General features: G+C 54.4%; 1 protein-coding gene across 8 annotated transcripts in view; it reads right to left on the bottom strand.

Annotated features, from left to right (window-relative positions):
• The window catches only part of Myrip (myosin VIIA and Rab interacting protein), a 192788-nt gene that overhangs the window by 49392 nt on the left and 122771 nt on the right, over positions 1–20625 (bottom strand). For all 8 annotated transcript variants that reach the window (XM_033762662.1, XM_033762661.1, XM_033762664.1 and 5 more), the window contains exons 4-5: positions 5822–5958; positions 2076–2156 (exon numbers count right to left, since the gene is read on the bottom strand). In XM_033762662.1, coding sequence (XP_033618553.1) covers positions 2076–2156; positions 5822–5958 — 218 coding nt within the window. The remainder of the gene's footprint in view (positions 1–2075; positions 2157–5821; positions 5959–20625) is intronic.

Below are 20625 nucleotides of genomic sequence, written 5' to 3' on the forward strand. Positions count from 1 at the left end.
GCAGCACCCCTAGGGACAGCACTGCCTCCACCGTCTTCCTTGTGACTCCTGACAATGCGTTTTTTGCCAAAGAGGCCCGAAAGTGTCCAGCAGTGGTTATGGAGCCCTGGGGAAGCCAAGTCCAGCTCTCGGAGCTTTCCCACTTCCAGGGATCAGCACACTGCTGCAAGAATAGCAGCTAAGCCCCAGCCTGGAGCCGGATCAGGTGGCTCTGCACGCACCGGGTACCTCTCTGCTCAGTGTGATGCGGAAGTGGTTGGGGCAGGCAGCTTGGTTGACATTTCTGGCAGGGGTGGAGGTGGCAGGCAGGGCAGCCAGACTCTGGAGGACTTGGCCATGTGGGATGCCAGCTCCATGTGCCGGCTTGGCTGGCATGGTGAGGTGGACGTTGCTGTGATAGTTTTGTAGACATGGTTCACATTGCAGTCAGCTGACTTTATGCAAGCAGGGTCCCCTCAGCTATGTGGTAGCCTCTTCCAGACAGCTGAGAGGACGCAAGAGCAACAGGAAGGCTTCCTAGGAAAGAAGCCCTCATCAGGACTGTGGCACCACTCCTGCCGTAGTTTTCAGCTGCTGCTCTACCTTGGAGATTTCAGGCTTGCCAGGCCCTACCATCCGTGTGTGCATGCATGTATGCATAGGCGTGTATGTGCACACAGGGGAAGGTGCATGCATGTGTGTTTATGCGTGTGGGTGCACATGAGTGTACTTACATGTTTGTCTTCTGATTGTTCTGACTGATATCATGTTACTGAAATTAGTTCTAACACAGAAGAGCTTTGGGCAGGGAGGTGCTCAGGCCGAGAGGGTCAGAATGGAAAGAAAGGGCTGGAGTTGACACAGAGCTGGTGGCACATGTTCGGTGGGTGCAGGAAGAGGACTTTCTGGGGGATGAGCACAGAGAAGCTGATTAGGATGGGTGGGGACGGAGTCCTCCAGAGCCCAGAAGAAGAAACCTGAGGCTAGAACACCAGGCTGAAGCTGAGACCAAGCACTGCAGGCTCAGCAGCAATCAGGGGTGTGGGGTGGGGCCCTTGATGGCTGGGAGACTGCGGGGAAGTTGTGCAGGTAAGCATTTGGAGGACGGAGCTTCAGAAGGTTCACCCGAGAGAGAACCAACAGCTGTATCTGTGTATCTGTCTATGAAGCTGTCTAGTATCTGTCTGTCTGTCTATCCTTGCCTACCCACCTGCCTGCCCATTTATATATGTGTCTGTCTGTCTGTTGTCTGTCTGTCTCTGATGGAAACTGGCTCACACCACTGTGGAGACCCTGATGCGCAATGCTTTGCTATATTTGAGCTGCAGTCCAGGAAAGCATGTGGTGTGATTCACCCAAGTCCAAAGGGCATGAAACGAGGGCTCCTTGGTCAAAGTCCTGGGATCTGAGGCTGGAACCAGTGGCTCCGGCATGGAGGGCAGGAGAGGACGGTCATCTCAGCCCCAGGAGGCAAGGAGTCCCCTCCTTCGCCTGCTCTCCTGGCCCTCGGCACATGGCACTGGGGCCAGGGCTGGACGCCTGCCTGCTCCGCACTAGGGAGAGCGGATCTGTTACTCAGCCAACGCTGGCCTCTTCTGAAGTCACTGTCACACACATTCAGCACCGTTCCAGCTGCTGAGCAGCCTCAGCCCAGCATGGGGACGGGAAGGTGCCATCACACCAGAGAGGCCAGAGAGCATGTGGATGGTCGGCTGGCCAAGGGGCTGCGTGTGCAGCCCAGAAGGTCTGCGGTGACGGAGACGGTCTCGTTCTCAGTCAGTTCCTCTTGCGTTTTTAGCCCCTGCTCTGGGAGGATGGGAGTACTGGGGTAAAACGGGAAGGGAACCAGTGGGTTGAACTGTTTCTGGGCTGTCTCGCTGGGAGATGCATGGCAGCGTGCTGGCTACTCTGTCCCATGGCGGGCAGTGTGGACCCTACATGCCCAGGCACGGTGTGCACCATGACTGGCCCGAGTGGCCACGAGAAGGGCCGGGTCTGTATGGAGACCACACACAGCAGGAGAAGCTCATCCAGGGCAAGGGACAGGGCCCGGTCCTGCTCCCCCAGCTCCCAGGACTGAATCCTGGGCACCTTACCTTCCGACTGCCGGTAAAAGGTGGAGTCGCTGCCCGAGATGCTCCCATCCTTCTCCAGATGGGACTCAGAGAAGCCTCCTCCTGGTGACGGGAGACAGAAGAGGAGAGAAGAGGAGAGGGGAGCACAGGGGGGAGGGGAGGGGAGGGGAGGGGCAACTGATCATCACAGGTCTTGGTTGACCACCCTGAGACTCTCTGGTCCCTTCCACCCTGCTTGCCTGGCGCATAGGTCCACACAGACTGGGCTCGCTGGCCCCACAACAGTGCCCTGGTCCTCCCACACCACTTTTCTTCTTACACTGACTTCCGGCACAGCACTGCTGTGGCCCCAACTCCCACCCAGTCCTGTGATGGTCTGGACTTCTGTTCCCCTCATGTTGGGAGTTGGGGTCCAGGAGAGGCGATGCTATTTGGGGGGTATGGGTCACTTCAGGGGGTCCCCCTTGCTCTCTCTGCCTTTCTGGGACCTCCTGGCCTCACCTCAGTCAAAACGACATTGCAGGAAGTTCCTGCCAGAGGCCCGCTGCTGGGCCCTGAGCCTCTCTGTCTACCAGTCACAGCTGTGACCTGACAGAGAAGATGCAGCTTGGCCTGGGCCAGGGGCGATGTAGGGGCCAGGAGGGTAGGAACTGAAGTCCAGAGGTAAACCCAGCCCTGGGCCCTGCAAGTTGCTCGCCATGTGACCTGGAGCAGGGACTCCACTATTCTCCTGCTTGGCTTTCAGGATGGGAGAACAAGACTCTGGGTCTTCTCCCTGATGCATGAGGCCTTCTGTCTCCCTAATGTGGCCTCTGGTGAATGAGTCCACATCTCCGTCTCTTCTGCAGACAGGAGTCACACGTCGTAGCTGGAAGGAGCATCAGGCCACTGTCTACCTTCCGGGGCTCCAGCTGGGGAGGAGCAACTGGCCAAGACATTCCCTGAGCTGGGAGTCTCAGGTTTGTGCTCCTGCACCAAGCCATTATCTGAGACGTCTTGAGGTGGGATGATGCCCTTCATCTTCTGAGTCACTGCACTTCAGTGCCTGGGAGCAATGGAACATCAGGTGGCTCAAAAACTAAAATATAAACCCCCAGCGGCTGCTGCTGCTTGTCAAAGATGCTGCTTGAAGTAACCAAGGACATAAACAAGAGCAGACATGCTTCAGCTGCAAGAGGGCCAAATGCCTTTGACCCTGGCCAGCTGGGCCATCACAGGGCTCCCGGGGCAGTGCGGCATTTGCAGGGCATCTGCAGTGGGTCTAGTGAGCAAGGTTACAGCACGCCTCTCACGTGGCAGCCTGGCTGCTCGTCCCTCTGCATCTGTGTTCACAGCTGTGTTTCTGAGGAGTCAAGGTCTGTGACCCCAGGGACGGATCGGTCTCCCCAGGTCCTGCTCTCTTTCAAAGCTCTTGGATGCCACCTCAGTATCTGGCAACATGCCCAAGACATGCACTGTGCTGTGGCAAAGCTGCATCCAGCCTCACACACCTATCCAGTAGGCGCCCACAGACACCCCGGGTGCCTGGCTCGGACCGAGGCAGGGGCTTGGCGAGCAGAGAGAAGCCCCCTGCCCAGCAGACTGGAGAGTCTCACGGCAGAGACGGCAGCTTCAGACTCAGGGACGCCAGACAGGGTGGGATGTGTGAGGGGCTCCCGGGAAGGAGGTGTTCTCTGGAGACTGACCTGGTCAGTGAGGACTGGCCGGGGTGTAGCTGGGGAGCCCTGGCCAGAGCAGACAAGAGCCCCAGTGAGGTTCACATGGGGCAGCTGCCCGGGCTGCCACCACCGAGGACCCGGGACACGGCTACCACAGCAGCCGAGCTTCAGGCTTTATCCCGACAGCCAGTGAAGCCAGCACAAGCTCACAGAGGTGACCAACTGGTCAGATTGTGCCCCAGGGTGGGCTATGGCAGGAAGAGACAGAGCGAGTATGAGCCCATACTCCAGAGATTCCTGTGATGGGGAACAAGGCTGGACCTGGTGGAGGATGATCCAGGGAGGTTGCAGTGAGACATGCAAAGGAGGGTGTGCATAAGCCAATGGGAAGGTCAGAGGTGAGAAGACGGTGTGTGGCAGGGACCTTAATATTGATCATGCCAAAGCAGACTGTGAAGAGTTAGCCCCACAGTTGTTTGTTTATAGGAGTCTGGCTGAAGCCTTCATGCTGAGGTCAGAGTAACTCGCATCCAAATTCTGTTCTCACAGCTAAAGCCTTCTGACTAGAAGGACAGTGTTCTAATTACAATCATATACTTTGTCTATTCTGCTCCTAATTTGAGAATGCTTTGTCTTGTCCTTTATGAGCCTCATTTACATTAATTTCTATAGAAACCACATGTTGCTTTTACCCAAATGATTGCCCACGAAAGTCAGTGCCTGGGACTGATCAGGGCCATGTCGGCTATCTGGCATTGGTGGTCCTGGCCCCTGCTTTCTCTCCTAGTTCTGTCTCATTGTATTTATTTTCTTTTTATTTATTTATTTGATACTAAATAAAAGCATGCATTTTTACCCAATTGTCTGAAAATGAGGCACTCTCCTTCCAAGATGGCGCACAAGCACTCACAACCCTGCAGAGCACACGGGCTCAGCACTGCCTCGCTCCCCAGGGCCTTTGAGAAATGGAGACTGGAAGCGAGTGCCACGCTGCAGGTCCTCCACAGCCCTCTGCTTCCCCCCACAGTTTGCATTATGGGTGAAGAAATTCTAGGGTGTCTGCACTTAGTGACAGGGCGGACAAGGATGCAAGGGGGTACAAACAAGAGGTCAGTTTATTCTGGGATTGTCTTGAGGTTGCTTTTCGGGTCAAGAAACTACTGTTACCTGCATATCCTTTAAGTTTGCCTCCTTTCTTTTTTGTCTCCATTTCCAGAGAAAAATCAGTAAAGAGAATATAAAGACCATGCATAGAAACTGTGGGTGCTGCTCTCGGCCACTGGCTTCCTGAGTTTGAAAGCTGAGGTTCTCACGGAGACGACAGAGGCCACAGGGATATCATCCTGCTCAAGGCTGCCATCCCGCTGTCCTGGTACCCAAGCAGCTGACCCATTTTTAGATCACACACAGACTTTACTGAGACTCCAATGGAAAGTAACGGTGCTGAAAGCTCCAAATGAGGAAGGACTGTTCTTCCTTGTTACTCACAGATGAGAAGCATTAACCTGAGGCAGCCATAGGGCGGACAGATCTGCCGGCTGAAGGAGGAGGCCAGGCCAAGGACTCGAGTCCTTTCCTTACAACTGCTTCTTTCCCCTGGCTGGGCCACTGGACTGCAGACATCAGGTCTCCTCTGCTCAGGGGCTATCTGCCGTCAGTGTGGAAGGCCCCACATCCTTCAGCACCAATGCACTGTACTGTTCCCATCACGCCAGACTCAGCCTGGCAAAAAGGGCTTTGGAGTAGGAAGACCGTCTCTCCTGACCAAACCTAGGGGTTTCCAGAGTCTTCCTCACCTGGTCTTTTTGGCCAGGACAATAAGAGCCTTTCATTTCCAGGGATTCAGAATTAAAATATCCATGATTAGCAGAAATATGTTAGTCTTTCCGGTTCCTAACACATCAGCTGCAGCTGATAGGGATGCTGGAGCCCAGAGAGTCAAAACGGAGCTCAGTCTGTGTCCAGCCTTCTGCTCTGCTCCTCGCAAGCACCAAAACTTAAGCAGACTCCTCTGTCCCTGGCAAGTGTGCCCAGCACTAGGGGCTTCCACGCCCGGCCTTTCTCCACCCTGCCAGACACCAAAGACCCCAGAGCCGCAGGCAGAGGTACCTAGGACGTCAAGGCATGCGCCGGTCTCCAGCCGGTGCTTCCGGTACAGGTTCTTGAGGACCTTGGCACTGCCAAAGCGCTTGAAGCGGCTCTTCACGTTACTGTAGAACCATTCTAGGGACTGCGTCCTCAGAAGCCTGCGGAGACAGGGAGAGAAAGGAGGAACTCAGAGTTGTGCAAAACTAACACGGCACTCTGCAGATCCTCTACAAGATGTGAGTTCACTTCTCAGCCCCTCAAATCTGCACCAGCCTCGGCACCTGACCACAGAGTGAGGTGGACAGGATGTGAGCCCTGAGCCTGTCTCCTCTCTCGCTGTTCTTGGATCCCGTACCTCAGCACCACGTGAAGGGGCCCAGACTGCCTTGCTGGGTGCGAAAGACACTTAGGCAATCACTGTCCCGCAGAGCCCAGCAAACAGCAGGTGGTAAACGCTCACCATTCTAAACTACCAAGCTTTGGGAGGTTCATTAAGCAGAAAATTTAAACTGACGCATCTCTTCAGTAGCAGGCTTTATGTTTCACCCACTTACTGCATTAATGTTTTAAATCTAGTGTGGGAAAATAAAAAGCACAAGTAAGACAGCAGCAATTCCAGCCTCTGCCTCTTTCAGCTCTAAGTGCAGTGGTGAAGTGGCTTCCCCGTTGGATCTGTAAGGATCACTACAAAACCAGCAGGGCTCTTCCCTTTCATGTTTGGTTAGGCCATATTTTTAAGGCCCTTCCACTTTCAGTACAGCTTTTGTTGTTACTTATCTTATGATGCTTGTAATAATACACACATTTTAGAAAATTCAGAAAAGCAAAGTGAATATAAAGGTGTCCGGATCTGTGAAGGAGCAAGCATGTGTGAAGCCGTTCTTCCCTCCCAACCCCTGGGGAAACACAAGGGGTACAAAGGGGAAGAAGCTTCCAAAGTGAAGAATCAGAGCTTCTCACAACTTCTGGAAAACAAGGTGGATGGCAGCATGAAGTTAGCAGAGGTCTTTCTCCAAACAGACAGAGCTGGGGCTTTCTGACAGAGGATCCAACTCTGAGAGGGCTGGATCAGAGGACAGGAGGGTGACAGTGGGTTCCAAAAGGTGACAGCGGCTGTGCAGGCCACAAGGCGCCTCTGCGTTCCTGCTCCCAAACAGCCAGGCCATCAGTCCAAGGTTGATTGGTCCTAGGCCAAAACCAGCAGCTTTCTACTAAAATCTACTGGGGAAGGTTAGGACTTTGGGTAACATCATGTAACGAGTCCTTGGTTGGCACTGAGGGCAGTCCGAGCCTGCTCGCAGATCTTGCCAGGCCTGCTAGGTATCTGCCTGGCTCACAGACCTGGGGCGCTTGCTTAGCTCTGTCCCCAAGCCTGTTTCAAAAGAGAAGTTACTAGAAATATTACTCAATAGCAGAGAAGGCCGTGCTGGCCACTTTAATAATCATGTAAATGGTTTGCCTAAAAATACAAACAACGGTCTCCAGACATTTGAAACAATCAATGGTATAAGAAGGAAAGATAGTAGGAACTTAGAGAACTAGGTATAATCAGTATGCTGAAAAGAACAAACTCTAATTAACACCAGTAGTGATTTGGAAAAACACTGCATCCACATAGTAGTGTAGGTGATGTGAAACACATGTTATTAGAGAACAAGAAACAACAGAAAGCAGGCCTGTCAAAGTTTTCATAGAAGATCTATAAGTTAAATCAAGATACAGTGCAACAGCTTCCGAATATACAAGGAGAAACAAGAAAAGAGATACAGTACAGAGGGACCACAGGTAGCAGATCGGGAGGCAGGAGGCTCAGGGTGGGACCCTGAGGAGGAGGCTGCACCACGTGGAGAAGAGGAGCCACGCCCTCCACTTGTCAGCAGGAATGAGACAGCTAAGATCTCTGGGAAAACACAGCTCAGTCAAATATGGTCTAAATATAAGACAAATGGCAAGCTGCTGGGGCAAAGGGTCAGGTTGCCTGCTTCTCAGTCACCCAGAGGCCTCAGCCAGGGATCACAGCTTTTGCCCTCCAAGGATTTCAAGTGATGATTTGGGGCTGCAGCAGAGAACAGTATGTCATCAGAGTAATCTTAACTTTGTACCTTCGGTGCAGACACAGCAGGAAACGTCCAGGCTGCTGCTGGACACTCACAGCAGCTGCCAGAAGTCTGGCTGCCGAGGGAGGTGCAGCAGTGAGCGTAGCCTGGGGATGCGCTCTCCTCACCTGAAGGGTGTAGCGAGTCCCTGGCCTGGCCTGCCGTCTGGATGGAGCTTCCAGAGTACAGGGCCCCGGTGAGGGCTGAGCCAAGCTGTCTGAAGCCACAGAGGCCACCGTGCATCACGAGGGTTAAACACAAGATCCAGGTGGCAATGACCCCTCACAAGGACTCCAACAAGCCCCGCCTCACAGGTGTGCTGTGACATGGTGAGGCGCACGCCTCGCCAGGGGGATTTGCACACAGGTTGTGCACAGGCATTGGGCGGAGCAGGGCTGGCTCTGCACCCTGAGCCACTGCCACAGCGAGGAGCAATGGGGCAGGCAGGTGCTGCCCCCCTTCCTATGACAGCAGGGAGCTCACCTCCTCCCACAGGGTCAGGGTGGTTCTGGGCAGTGTCCTGCCACTCAGGTCAGGTTGCCCCTCTCCCCAGGCTCCAGGGGAGGCTGTGCCCTTTCTGCTGGGCTCTGGAGGCAACTGGGCCATCACTGGGGAGACAGTCATGGTTTTCTGAACAGAAACAGGATGGGTAGCAGAAAGGGACAGGATCCTGTTGACATATGTGGTGTGATGAAAACATGTTTAGGAAGATATAGTACAGTAAAGGAGACTGTGAACGCCCCTCAGAATCTTCTCCTCACTTCCAACACACCCATCCCATCTTCCTTGCCTCTTCCTGCAGCACCTCTGGGGTCTTCTTACCTGGGCGTTTTTAGTTGCACAGTCATAGTTACCTCTGCGTCCTGAATTGATTCAACATTGACCTTTCACATTCATTTTCATTTTGAGAAGAGTCAGACTCATGCTGCCAGATCCAGTGAATAAGGTGGGTGAGGACATAGTGCCATGTTTTTACCCATCCTGCCTGCCTGTGGGGTGGTGCTCAGCAGTAGCATACGCTGTATTTTTGAACATACCTTGTAAAGACCTTCAGGAAAGAGGGCTCCAGAGCTGTTGTAGGAGGGGGCAATAATGATGGTGTGTTTCAAGTGGGGGGGTTTTTGAGGGTGGCTCATGGCAACGTGTCCTTCAATGTAATAGATTTTCTTAATTTAAGCACTCACTATGTATTTCGATCACACCTCACACTTATTTTTTTATTTGGTTTTGTTTTTTGAGACAGGGTGTCACTGTGTAGATGAGGCCACCTCTGAACTCACTACATGGCCCAGGATGGCCCTGAACTCATGGCAATCCTCCTGTCTCAGCCTCCAGAGGGTATGCCTCACACTTTCAATGCGTGGCTTCCTCGAGCCTGTAGAAAGCCTTGGACTTTCCCCTTACAGAGGCATTCAAGTTCCCTCTTCTGTGCAAGCTGTTGAGTTGAGTTCTGTTATTTGCAATGTGACACTGAGCTACAAATCTAGACGGTCCTGGAAGCCCGGAGTGCATCCCTGGACCAGCGCCTGTCAGGCCGCAGGGCTCTCTGTAGCACTCGGGAGCACCGAGCGGGCTCTGACAGACCCTTGCTGGCTCCAGTCTCAGAGCGGCCTCAGGAGGGAAGAATGCAGCTCTGGAGGACAACGCTTCAGATTCTACAGTGACCCAGAGTCAACGCACAGAGCGGTCTGGGAGTCCAGGGAGGGGCCCCAGAGGATGCGGTGCTGGTGACCCGTCTGACAGGCTGCTCTCTGGCTCGGGTATGAAAGGAAACGCACAGGCCACAGCGGGCAGGTGGGATGTTGGCAGCAAGGACAGTGGCACAAGGTGGTATCCAGGCACTGCACACTTCTGCCCACAAGGCCCAAAGGGTCTGACCGAGGAGTAGAAAGCCAGACAGAAGCGACCAGGCCCCAGATAATACGAACAGATGCTGCACGGGTGCTGCAGATCCGTCCTCCGGGTCAGGGGACCCAAGAGCCCCGAGGGCAGAGGCTGCACCTGCTTCACCTGCAGACAGGGATAACAGCGGCGCCAGGGAATCTCCGAGTCACGGGTCGGGGGATCCACGAAGAAGGCTCTCCTGGACATGGGGAGAGCAAACCGCTACCCCACCAAGGTCTCAGGCTCTCAGTCTGTGTGGGTGGAGGCCGGCATCCTGCTCTGAGAGCGTGGGGTCTGGGTAGCAGCGCCTCATGCAGCCCACACCTCTGATGCAGAGACATGCTCGTGATACAGGTCTCACGACAGGGGCCCGGGCCCAGCAATCGCACCCGGGACTCCCCAGAGAGGAGCTGTGGGTCCCCTCGGCGTCGGCTGATGCCCTGTAAAGGAAGAAACGTGAATGCCCCAGGCTTGTCACTGTGTTCGTCCACTCACTCATCACAGAGGTCCCGAGCCTCTCCAGGCCGGCGCCGAGGACCCCGTGTCAGTGTCACAGGCTGCTCAGGAGCAGGAGGTGTCCAGACGCATTCTCCTGACAAGGGCAAGAGGCCAGAGCTGGGGAGCTGTTTGGGGGTGGCTGGGCCTCTCCGCATGTGTGGGGTGTGATGTGGATCCAGTCCAGCAGGGCAGAGGGGCAGGAAGCAGGGAGCCTGCCAGCAGGATAGCGGTGAAGCAAACTGGTTGTTTATTTACTCAGAGACAATGCAGCAGCATTTGATGAACCAGCCAAATAGGTCTTCTCAGCAGGGCTCATTCTAGAAGTGAGACTTCACCGCTCCATGTACAGCACGATGTCATTAATGGAAACTGAAAAACTGTACAGCATCATCACACACATATATAGTCTAAACTCAGCTATAAAATCGGACAATATGCAAGGAGTGTTCCGTCTAACTTCAGGAAGAGAAGGAGGTGGGGTCAGACAGCAGCTTACAGCAGAGCTTCAAACACTTTTTACCTCCTCAAAACCTGCGAGGGCCATTGTGGTGGTACAAGCCTGGATTCCCAGCACTTGCTAGGCTGAGACAGGAGGGTGGACATGCATGAGTTCAAGGCAGCCTGGGCTACACAGCAGGTGTGAGGCCAGCCCAGATTGCCTAGCAAGACCTCGTTTCAACCACTATGCCAAAGAACTACGGCTGTGGTGAGCTCTCGAGTCATCGAATCTGGGCAACGGATCCACTGATGTCTTCACAGCAGGTCAGGAACCACAGTCTACAGCACAGGACAAAACTCTGTGCCCAAAGCACCCGTGCTCGACACCCATGTCCCCCACTCTTCTCAGGACAGCCTCAGCCACAGCTGCCGCTCTTCATAAGCGCTGTGCACTGCTTCAGCCACTGTCCCGGGCTCTGCTCCGCACTGGGCTCAGCACCTGCTGCAGAGAAGGGACTGGGCACCTCCTCGGAGCTCTTGTAAACCCAGACCTTCCTCATCTCTGGAGGACTTTAACTCAGGAGGCAACATGTCCTCAGAGCACCTGCTCTGCACTGGGCTGGCTCTGAGTTCCAAAGATGCCCCTCCTGTGCGTGAGGTCTTCTCCCCGGACCTGGGCTGATGGCCCCACAGTGAGTTCAGGCCACAATACCGATCACACCGATGCCGCTCCCAGAGCGCGTGGCCATCACCTAAAGAGGGCCTGGTGGCAGTGTGCCCGCTTTGACAAGGTGACTGCCAGAGGACGCTGAGGAAGGAGGGCAGCCCGGGGACGGGGAAGTGTCCAGCCAGGTGGGGTGACCGGGGCGGCTCGTCCCATGGACAGTGTACTGTGCTGTGCACTCTGGGGAGAGACATAGGTTCTGCACTCTCCTGGGGCACCGGTTTCCCCCTGCAAAGGACAGAACAGCAGCTGCCTCTCACCCTAGGATGGCCCAGTGACACACACTGCACTGCACAGATCTCGGTTTCGGGGGACTGCTCGGGCACTGAGGGGACAGCCCCTAGGTTTACCACATTCCTACCAGCTCAGACCATCACTGGTGCATGTGTGACTGTCCCCTTGGGTGGCTGTGCCCCATGGGTGTGTCCCACGCCACCTGGAGGGGCAGCCACGTGTGCCCAAGCTGACAGGAACCCAGCACATTCAAGTCAGAGCTGCCTGGCAGCAGAGCCACAGACCACAGCCCCTTGTGAGTGTCATGGACACTGGGACCTCTCCAGGCTTCAGGAAGAGGCGCGGAGAAGGCTGGGCTGGGAGCCAGGAAGCAGGCTCATGCCACAGTGGGGCTGTGAATCCTCAGACGACCTTTTCCCTCTTGGCCTCATCTCCTTACCTGGTGCTTCCTCCCCAAGGCAGGGAAGGCGTTTGGGAGAAAACTGATGATTCTGCAAGCACTGAACACATCGATTTCTTAGACAGCACCAGCCCCGCTGCGTTCCTCTGTGATCCTGGCTGGCTGGCGGCCCCACGTGGTGCCACTTCCAACCGTGCCCTTTCTGCAGACGAGAAGCCATTCTGTGTCCTAAACCCAGGGCCTCCCTTGGGGAAGTGGAAACTAAGAGAAGTTTGGGTATCGCATAAAAATTAGGAATGCTTTTCTAGCTAAGATGTTTAAGAAAGAAAAGATAAGGGGAAGGGGAAACCTGTTCTATCTGATATGAAACATTGCAAGTGGACAATGAAACAGCACAGTACTAGAACACGACTACACATGAACAAAGCAGCCGGACAGACACATCCCAAGTGTGACCACGCCTCCCCCTCCGTGTAGCACTGATGACTTCTCCCCGTTGTGCCGGATGTCTCCACAGGAGCACAGCTATACCCCAGTGCACAGGAGGCCTGCGGGGCACGCTCAGCCTGGCCGGATGTGCAAGCCAGGGAGGCCCTTCCTCACTGTACTCCGGGCAACCTCGCAGCCTGGGACACTAAGGACAGCGTCACCGAACACCTATGGCACTGAAACACAGCAGGAGCGCATCTGGAGGGGAGCGGATAGGACAGAAATGTCGTTAGAAATAAAACAACAGAACGTGCAGACAAGCCTAGGCCAGAGTGGAGCACAATGTACAACCAAGGAGCGAGCCCCACCGAGGCTGTCTGTGTGGGTGTCAGACTCAGAGTGCTCTCCACTCACTGGCAGGGGACAGGAACTACATTCACTTTGAGTTTTAAAGGAGTTTTGGGGAATGGGAAGGGGCTGCTATCCTCAGTGCCCTCAGGATCGCTTCCAGGGCCACAGGGATGACCCTCTGCTCAGAGTGCGGTCGACTCAGGTGTATCTGCGGGCCTCTACAGGGCGAGGCACCGGGTTTCTGGGTGACAATGGCCCGTGGAGCCTTGAGGAGCTTCTGGGTGAAGGGATGCGAAGGCCTGTATGACCGAGGTATGGCAGTCACACAGCCCAGCAGGCTGGGAACAGAGGAATGGATCCGGCTCCGAGCAAGGGGTGAAGTTTAAGGGGGCATCTGAAATTTGGGGTGTCTACCCATCCCCAGGTGGAAACTCCTGGTGGCAATTCCTCTGCAGATGACAGACGAAGGTCCCGAGGAAGGCAGGAACGTGCACTAGAAACATGGAAAGTGGCGTGCCTGGTCCTCAATGCAAAGCTGGTCACAGGTGTACTGAAGACAGGAATCAACATTGCTCCTGTTTTACTGAGGGAAATGCAAACAAGGAATTTGCTGATATGAGGCTGACTCACCAAGAAGCACCTGAGAGCACCTGGACCTCTCTCCTGGGCCAATGCCTTGGCATCTGACCAGAAGCCCTGGTTGTGTTCTGACTGCAAATTACAGCATATGTTTGCTTCACAGTTTACATCAGTGGGAAACCCTGTCAATCAACGAAGTAGAAAAGCATCCAGAGCACACCGTATCATGTCTTAGCCGCTCTATTGTTGCTGGGACAAAATACCCCAAACCCACAAACTAAGGGAAGAAAGGTTTATTTTTCTTTACTTTTTAAAAAATAAATTTTATTTTAGTCCAGTCTCCCCCTTCCTCTTATGCCCCCTCCCCTTGGAAAGGTTTATTTCAGCTCACAGTTTGTAGGGGCTTCAGTCTAATTGGCTGATTCCAAGGCAGGGCACAGCGGAGGGGCAACACAGAGGAGGAGCAGTCCATGGCGGGGCAGGAGGAAGCACGAAGCCTTCCTTCTTGTTTCCCTTTCTATTCCACCCAGGCTGCAAGCCTATTGGTTGGTACCACCCACACCCAGGGTGGGATCTTCCCTCTTCAGTCAATCTAGCAACAACCGGAACTATGCTAAACCAATCAGTGGACTGATCCAGTCCCACACACCCAGGATCCAATCACTTCCAAAGCCCTAATTATGAGCGCATGAGGCCTTGGGGGACACCTAAAGCCATAATGGACTGAATCCCTCAAAAAGCTCTACCTAACATCCTTCTATGAATACTAATAACTTCAGTGTGCTGGTTGTGTGAGCAGCTTGCTAATTTCTTTTTCCATGACATGGCTGAATTTGTAAACATGATATGTTTTTATTAGCAGATGGACTGGAGTCACAGCACTCCATGTAAGAGCCGGGCTGGAGTTCCTACCAGGCCAACGAGTGTGATGGAGTCCTGAGCGAGAAGGGCCAAAACCACCCAAGGAGCTGCGCAGACTGCTGGTAGAGAGGACCTGGGAGCCTTTGGCTGACTGCACGCAGCAGGGCGCAGTGCAAGCAGAGGTTGCCCTGGACGCACCAGGTCTCCTCTCCCGGGGGGCCTTAGCACCACATGGGCACTGCCTAGCACTTGACAGAAAGGTGAGAACTCTGTCCACACACACCCTCAGGCTTTGGAGTCGGAACCCGCTGTTAGGCAGGATTTGTGTGGGCCTCAAAGCATTGGCCTAGCAAAGCTAGCAGGTGTTTTCTGAGACACCATGGTTCTTCTTCTTTTAAATTTTGACTGAAGAGATAGCAACAGATTCATTGCCTTCTGTCCCACTTTTCTAAGAGTAAAGAACTGGACCAGGTGATAAATAGGTTGGAAGATGAAGAAAATAATTAAAAAGCAGTACCTCCCGATTCAGGTGCAGTGATAGTAAGAAGATACAATGCTGGAAATGCAGCGGACACAGAATCACGCCATTCTGCATAGCAGGATTCAGCCCAGGACCCGCCACACACCAACCCGATCACAGTGAGCCAAGCGACATCACTTTGCTGGTAGAAATTCAGGACAGCAGCAACTGAAACCCACAATCAGCTCAGGGTGGCCTGGACAATGAGTGGAAATGAGCAGAAATCAGCAGCCCTCAGAGCCCGTGATGACACAGGAGGAAAAGGCGGTCCTGGGATCCACCTGCAGCCACCAAGGGGCCTCCCGAACCCACGAGGCAGCATCGACCTGAAGTGCTCTGGCACAGTGCACACCGAGGATGCGGCTGCTCCTTAACTCCAGAAGCAGAGCACTCATCACGTTCCAGGCTCGTTCAGGAAAGGCCTTTCCTCCGAGGAAGAGCTGCTCTTCTCCTCTGCCACGCCCAGGGCCACTGTTGGTCTGTTTCAGCTGTCACCCATGTTGCCCTAGAACAGGGCTTGTGGTGTTTCCTGCCGGCGAGGGCCTGGCACCTGCCTGCTGCCTGCTGTGCCGGAGGAAGGGCCTCAGGACAGCCACTGGACGGCCACACTGCAGCACCGCGCTCAGTAGCTCCTATTTCTAAATGGTTCCATGGACAGAGGATCTTGAAAGTAAGATGACCATCCAAGTAAGCTGACCCCATTTCCAAACAACAAAATGAATTTTCTCTTCATGTTTACTTAACCTTTCGGGGGTTCTGTGTCCTCAGATGCAAAGAGAAGTAGGAAGTATTTCTTCAGGGTTTTGTAAAGCTAAATGGCATCAAGCCTGGGAACTCCTCGGCACAGTGACTTTTCAGAATGTGCTGTTTCATGCTATCAGCATCATCACTGTAACCAAATGTACTCTTAAGCACACAGGAAGCTCAGGAATCAAAGTCGGAAGGAACTGGATTCTGTCTATCTTGGAGGGTGTGGGTGTAATCTTGACTGGAAACCAAGGCTCGATTCTTACACTGCATCTTAACCAGGAGGTTAGGCTTTGGGTTGTGATGTTTCCTAGCCTCTAGTTCTTCATCTGTGTGCACTAGGGGTGCTGGGGGCTTCTGAAGCACAGCTGTCGCTCTCTCCTGGGGCTTCGAGTTCTATAGGTACCAGTGCCAGGCCCTGCTCACTTCTCACCACTGGCCTGTGGGTCCTCATCCAGCCCTGCAGGCAGATTTCATGAGGGTACTGGGGGCCCACCTCTGCCTGGGGACACAGGGCTGTCCAGGTCCAGGGGAACCGGAGCCTCATGTCGGGCTTGAGCCTGTGTCGTGGCCACCGCGCTGCCTCTTCTGCACAGATGTTGAGGAAAGAAGGAGCTGGGTGGAGACTTGAGGCTTGGGGACCACGCCTGGGGCCAGTGGAGCTAGCTGCCCCCTCTGCACCTCCCTCTGCCAACCCCAAAAGGGCTGAGGCCATGCAGCTCCCTCTCCCAACCTCCTAGGATGAGGGTGCTCCCCACAGGGCCCGCATACACCCCAGATATCCCCCTGCAGGCCGACCTTTCCCCAGGGCCCAGCCTCTCAAAGCCCCAGGGACAAGGCTATGGGCAAACCTGGCTCGGTTCCCTGTCCCCTCGTTCACCATCAGCACCACCCTGCCACAGTGATGACCAGGCCGAGCTTTCTCCTGGCTGATGGACTGGGTATGGAACTTCCATTTATAGCCAGCCATAGCGATGACAGTCACCAAAAGACATCAGAGTCACAGACAGCACTCACAGAGGGCTGCCACTGGAGGGGAGCACCTTGGCCCAGGGAGTCTATGGTCTGTGGAGTCCATGTTTAGGACTGTGTCCCAGTCAGGCCCTTAAAAGCATCTTCCTGTGAGGGTGGGGTGGGGTGGACACTGCAGGTTCCCCCTGCTCTTCCCGTGACAGGAGGGGCCAACTCCCTGCTCAGGGCTGGCATTGGTGTCTGGCATGACAGACACACTGGGACGTCAGAGAGGGAGGTCACAGAATGCCCGGCACATTCAGTATACCAGGTGGGTGTCCAGATGCCCCAAAATCTGAGAGGCTGGGGCACAGTGGGGGAAGAGCTTTGCAGGAAGCTGGGTCCTGCGTGCATTAGGATCAAAGCACTGGACATTCTGACCCCAGGTCCGCCGGAGGACTGCCCAGGCTTGGGTGTACCAGGGCCTCTGCCCTCTCCAGGATGCGAGGTGCCAGGCACACAGCCTGGGCACAGCAGGTGCCTTCTGTGCCCACTGCTCTCCAGGCTGAGGGCCGCACACACCGAGTTTCTTGCCTCCCAGGACTCTGTGGGCTCTGTGGCTCCTGGCTCCCCTCCGAGTGGCCTGGTGAGCTTGCCAGATGGGATGGGAGCACAGTGAGCTCAGGCTGTGTGGACACGGCTTCCTGTGCTTTCTGACCGGAGTGGACTGAGACCTCTCCCACTGTCGGAACTGATGAGGAGCGTGGTGTGCTCCAGAGAGTGGCTGCTCCTGGTCAGGCCGGTGACCTGTGCTCTGCACTGAGCACTGGAGGAGGCCTCGCGCCAACCTTGACCACCAAAGCTCCGACTTCGCCAGCCTGAGAAATGCACACTTTGTTCTGAATCTGTGCATGCTCATGAGAGAGGCCAGGCAACTTTCAGACGCTTCTTTTTCTTCTTCCTCTGAACTTTGCCTTCCCCCTGCTCTTGGTTCACTGTCCTGGGATTTGTGAGAATCCTAGTTCAGCTAGCCACCTGCTCTCCGGGAGTGGCACATGCTCATCTCCTTAGCCGCTGGACTACAGATGCTCCCCACCTTTACTTTGTCCTCTGTCTTGTGATGTTGTTTGCAGTGTATTTTGCCTTACAGAAAACTTTAAATTTCATGCTGTCAAGGTGATTACTACCTACTCTCTAAGCTATAAGGGCTGCTGTGTGTTTCTCGGCAAGGGGCATCCATGCTGGGACTATAAATCAGTCGTCTCTGGTGTTCTTCTAGTGCTTTGCTTGCACCTGTTAATATTCCAATGCCCAAACCATCTGGAATTTGTTTTCATATAAACTGGGGTTTAACTGTATTTTTTCCAAACAGATAACCAGTTGTCTTAGTACCATCTGTGAACACAACTCCTGTGTGACTCTGAGCTGCCCCTACCGTACCCACTAACATCCGGGCTGAGGTCTGAGCCTCCCCATGCTTTGCATGTTCCCGTATCAGGACCACTGTCTGAATGGCTGCAGCTTTGTCCCAGATTTGTGTATGGCAGAGCTGCCAGGACTTGGTTTTAGAGGGAAGCTGCCTGAGGCTGTGTAGCACTCAGAGAAGTCACCGGACTCTGAGGCCTGGGCTCTGGACCAGGATCCATGATCCTGGGTGACCAGTCCTTGCTGAGGTCTTGGCTTCAAGAATCTGGCCAAGCCAGGAGGTTGCCCCTGCCCCGTGATGTCTCCAGAAGCCACGGATTCCCTGACCACCTCGGTGACGTGATCTGAGGCTGGGACTGCTGAAGATGTCCTGCACCTCTGGGAAGTGACCACTTAGCTCACAGCCGGCTGGAGCAGGAACTGGAGCTGGTGGGCAGGGCTGGCCCTCACTTCAGTCCTTCCTGCTGTCCCCAAGGACGGCAGAGTCCAGCGCTGCTGGGCCAGAGAGAGCAACCTCCCTTCCACCTGCCCGGCCTCCCTTGCTCCTCCCCTCTCTCCTCTTGCCTTCCTCTTCCTCCTTCCTGTCTTCCTCCCTGGTGCAGCTTTCCTTTCTCTGCTCCTGCAGAATTCCATGGTGTGTGTGTGTGTGCACACGCACACGTGTCAAAGACTTCATCCACCAGTGTCCCCTTTGTCACTTCAGCCCAAGGCCAAGCAGAGTCAGGCTGGAGTGACCGCAGGACAGCGCGGAACCCAGGATATTCCACCTCCACCTAGCTGCCCTAAGACCCTGGGGATGGGGATAGTGCGGCCTCAGCCCCCAGCTGCTTGCTGCCCTCACACCTCTGTCTGTGGGGCGGCCACCAGCACCCGTGTGTCCAGTGACAGGAGAAGCAAGCGCACAGGCATAGACCTTGGGTCCTGGGTGAGCTTCGGGTCACTGAGTCTAATCAGCATGGCTGGAGGGTGCTCCTGGTCACAGTGAGGCCACGCCCAGGGCTCCTGGGTGTCCTTCCTCACGAGCCCCAGGCAGAGCCATCGCTGGCCTGCTCGACACAGAGCTGACACGTTAGTGTCCCAGTGAATGAGGAATGTCACACTTGCTCCCCACGTCTATGGCGAGTCCCACATGTCAGATATGTGCCAGGCCGGGCCCCATGTGGACCTGCTGTCCAGTCCAGCCACCCCACTCTGCTGATGACAACAACACCAACACCACTGTCATTTCTCCTGCATCTCAACACTCTGCAGGGAGCTAGAAAACAACCTCTGCTTTCCTTACCTTTGAGGTTTTGGAGGTTTCATCTCCAGTTTCCAGGGGAACAGAAAGATCACCTCTAGAGTCATGCAAACCCCCTCTCTGGAGCCAGTGCCTGTTGAACATTTCCAAGCGGCGTTTGCTACAGAGGGGACCAAAGGATGAGGCTTCACTTTCTGCCCCAGAGAAATTCACTTGTCCACAGATGACCTGACCTCAAAGTAACCAAAACACACCAGGGCGGCTGTGCTGCCAAACCTCCGTAGCTTTCCTTCTCCTGTGCTTGGATTTGTGGCACTGCCCTGAAAGGTGTTTTCTCCATTTTCCATAAGGACAGAGGTCTCTGTGATGTTCCTAGAAATAGACTGGCTTCTCAGCAAAGTGGCTGGCAGGGCTCCCAAGACAGAGCCCCTCAGTTCCTGAGAGCTCATGTGGTCCTGGCCCCAGGAGTCTGGCTGGTCTGGTCCTCAAATCCCAGGCTCCAGAGGGCAGAGGGATAAGGTGACCAGTTCCCTATCACGGTGACACCAGCTACCCTTGAACTCATGTGGGGCCAGTTCAGCTCGGTCTTTCAAGATGCCCAGTACTCTTTGTAGCAGTGCCCATAATGCCCAGCACAGGGCTCCATAATGCCTGGAGGGGTGTGCGTTGGCTGCTGCTCTACACACACACACAAGTGGGGTCAGCACCCAGGAAGCAGCATCCTGCAGCCCCCACCACCACAGCCACAGCACTCAGCATAGCAGGTGTTTGGGTTAACAGAGAAGACTGTTCTACCTGTGTGTAAAGCAGTCAGTAAGGAGAAGAAAAATATCCTTTTATAGTTTCTGAAATGAAACTAACACTAAAAATGCCCTTCACACTTCATTTCTCAATGCCAGAACAGCCACTGAAAGCCTGTGCTCCACATAGGACAACAACCACCCAAGTCTGCTGGAGAACACCCGTGATGAAAACTAGGCAGCCAATAAAAAAAAGCAGACAACAGCAAACTGTGAAATAGGGGATGTCAGTATTTCTTAATTATTGAAATTACCAGGACCAGTGGTTTTCTTTCTGCCAAGTTCTTCCACCCAGAGATCCAGCTCAAACATCTCGAGAAAGATCCAGACACCAGTGAGAAGTCCCATTATTTCTCTTCCAGGGAGGGAAGCAGCCCTGGAATCCTTCCTGAGGAAAGGCACTGGCTTGTGCAAAGCAGTCCCGGAGAGGGAGGGCAGCATGGTGCCACTGCCTGCTTCTCTCACTGGGTTCAGAGGGGTGGGGACAGTGCACTGTGAAATCTCAGCCAGCCGTGCTGAAGACTCTCCAACACCTGTGCACGCGTGGCAGGGAGCAGAGCGCTAGAGCTCACTGACAGCTGCTCAGTTTGGTAAAACTTTGTGGAGGAAATGTCACAGGGGTTTTTACATTTTTTTCCTTCTTGCTTT

This window comes from Fukomys damarensis, unplaced genomic scaffold (assembly GCF_012274545.1).
Source record: "Fukomys damarensis isolate Sample0158 unplaced genomic scaffold, DMR_v1.0_HiC HiC_scaffold_12, whole genome shotgun sequence".
NCBI lineage: Eukaryota > Metazoa > Chordata > Mammalia > Rodentia > Bathyergidae > Fukomys > Fukomys damarensis.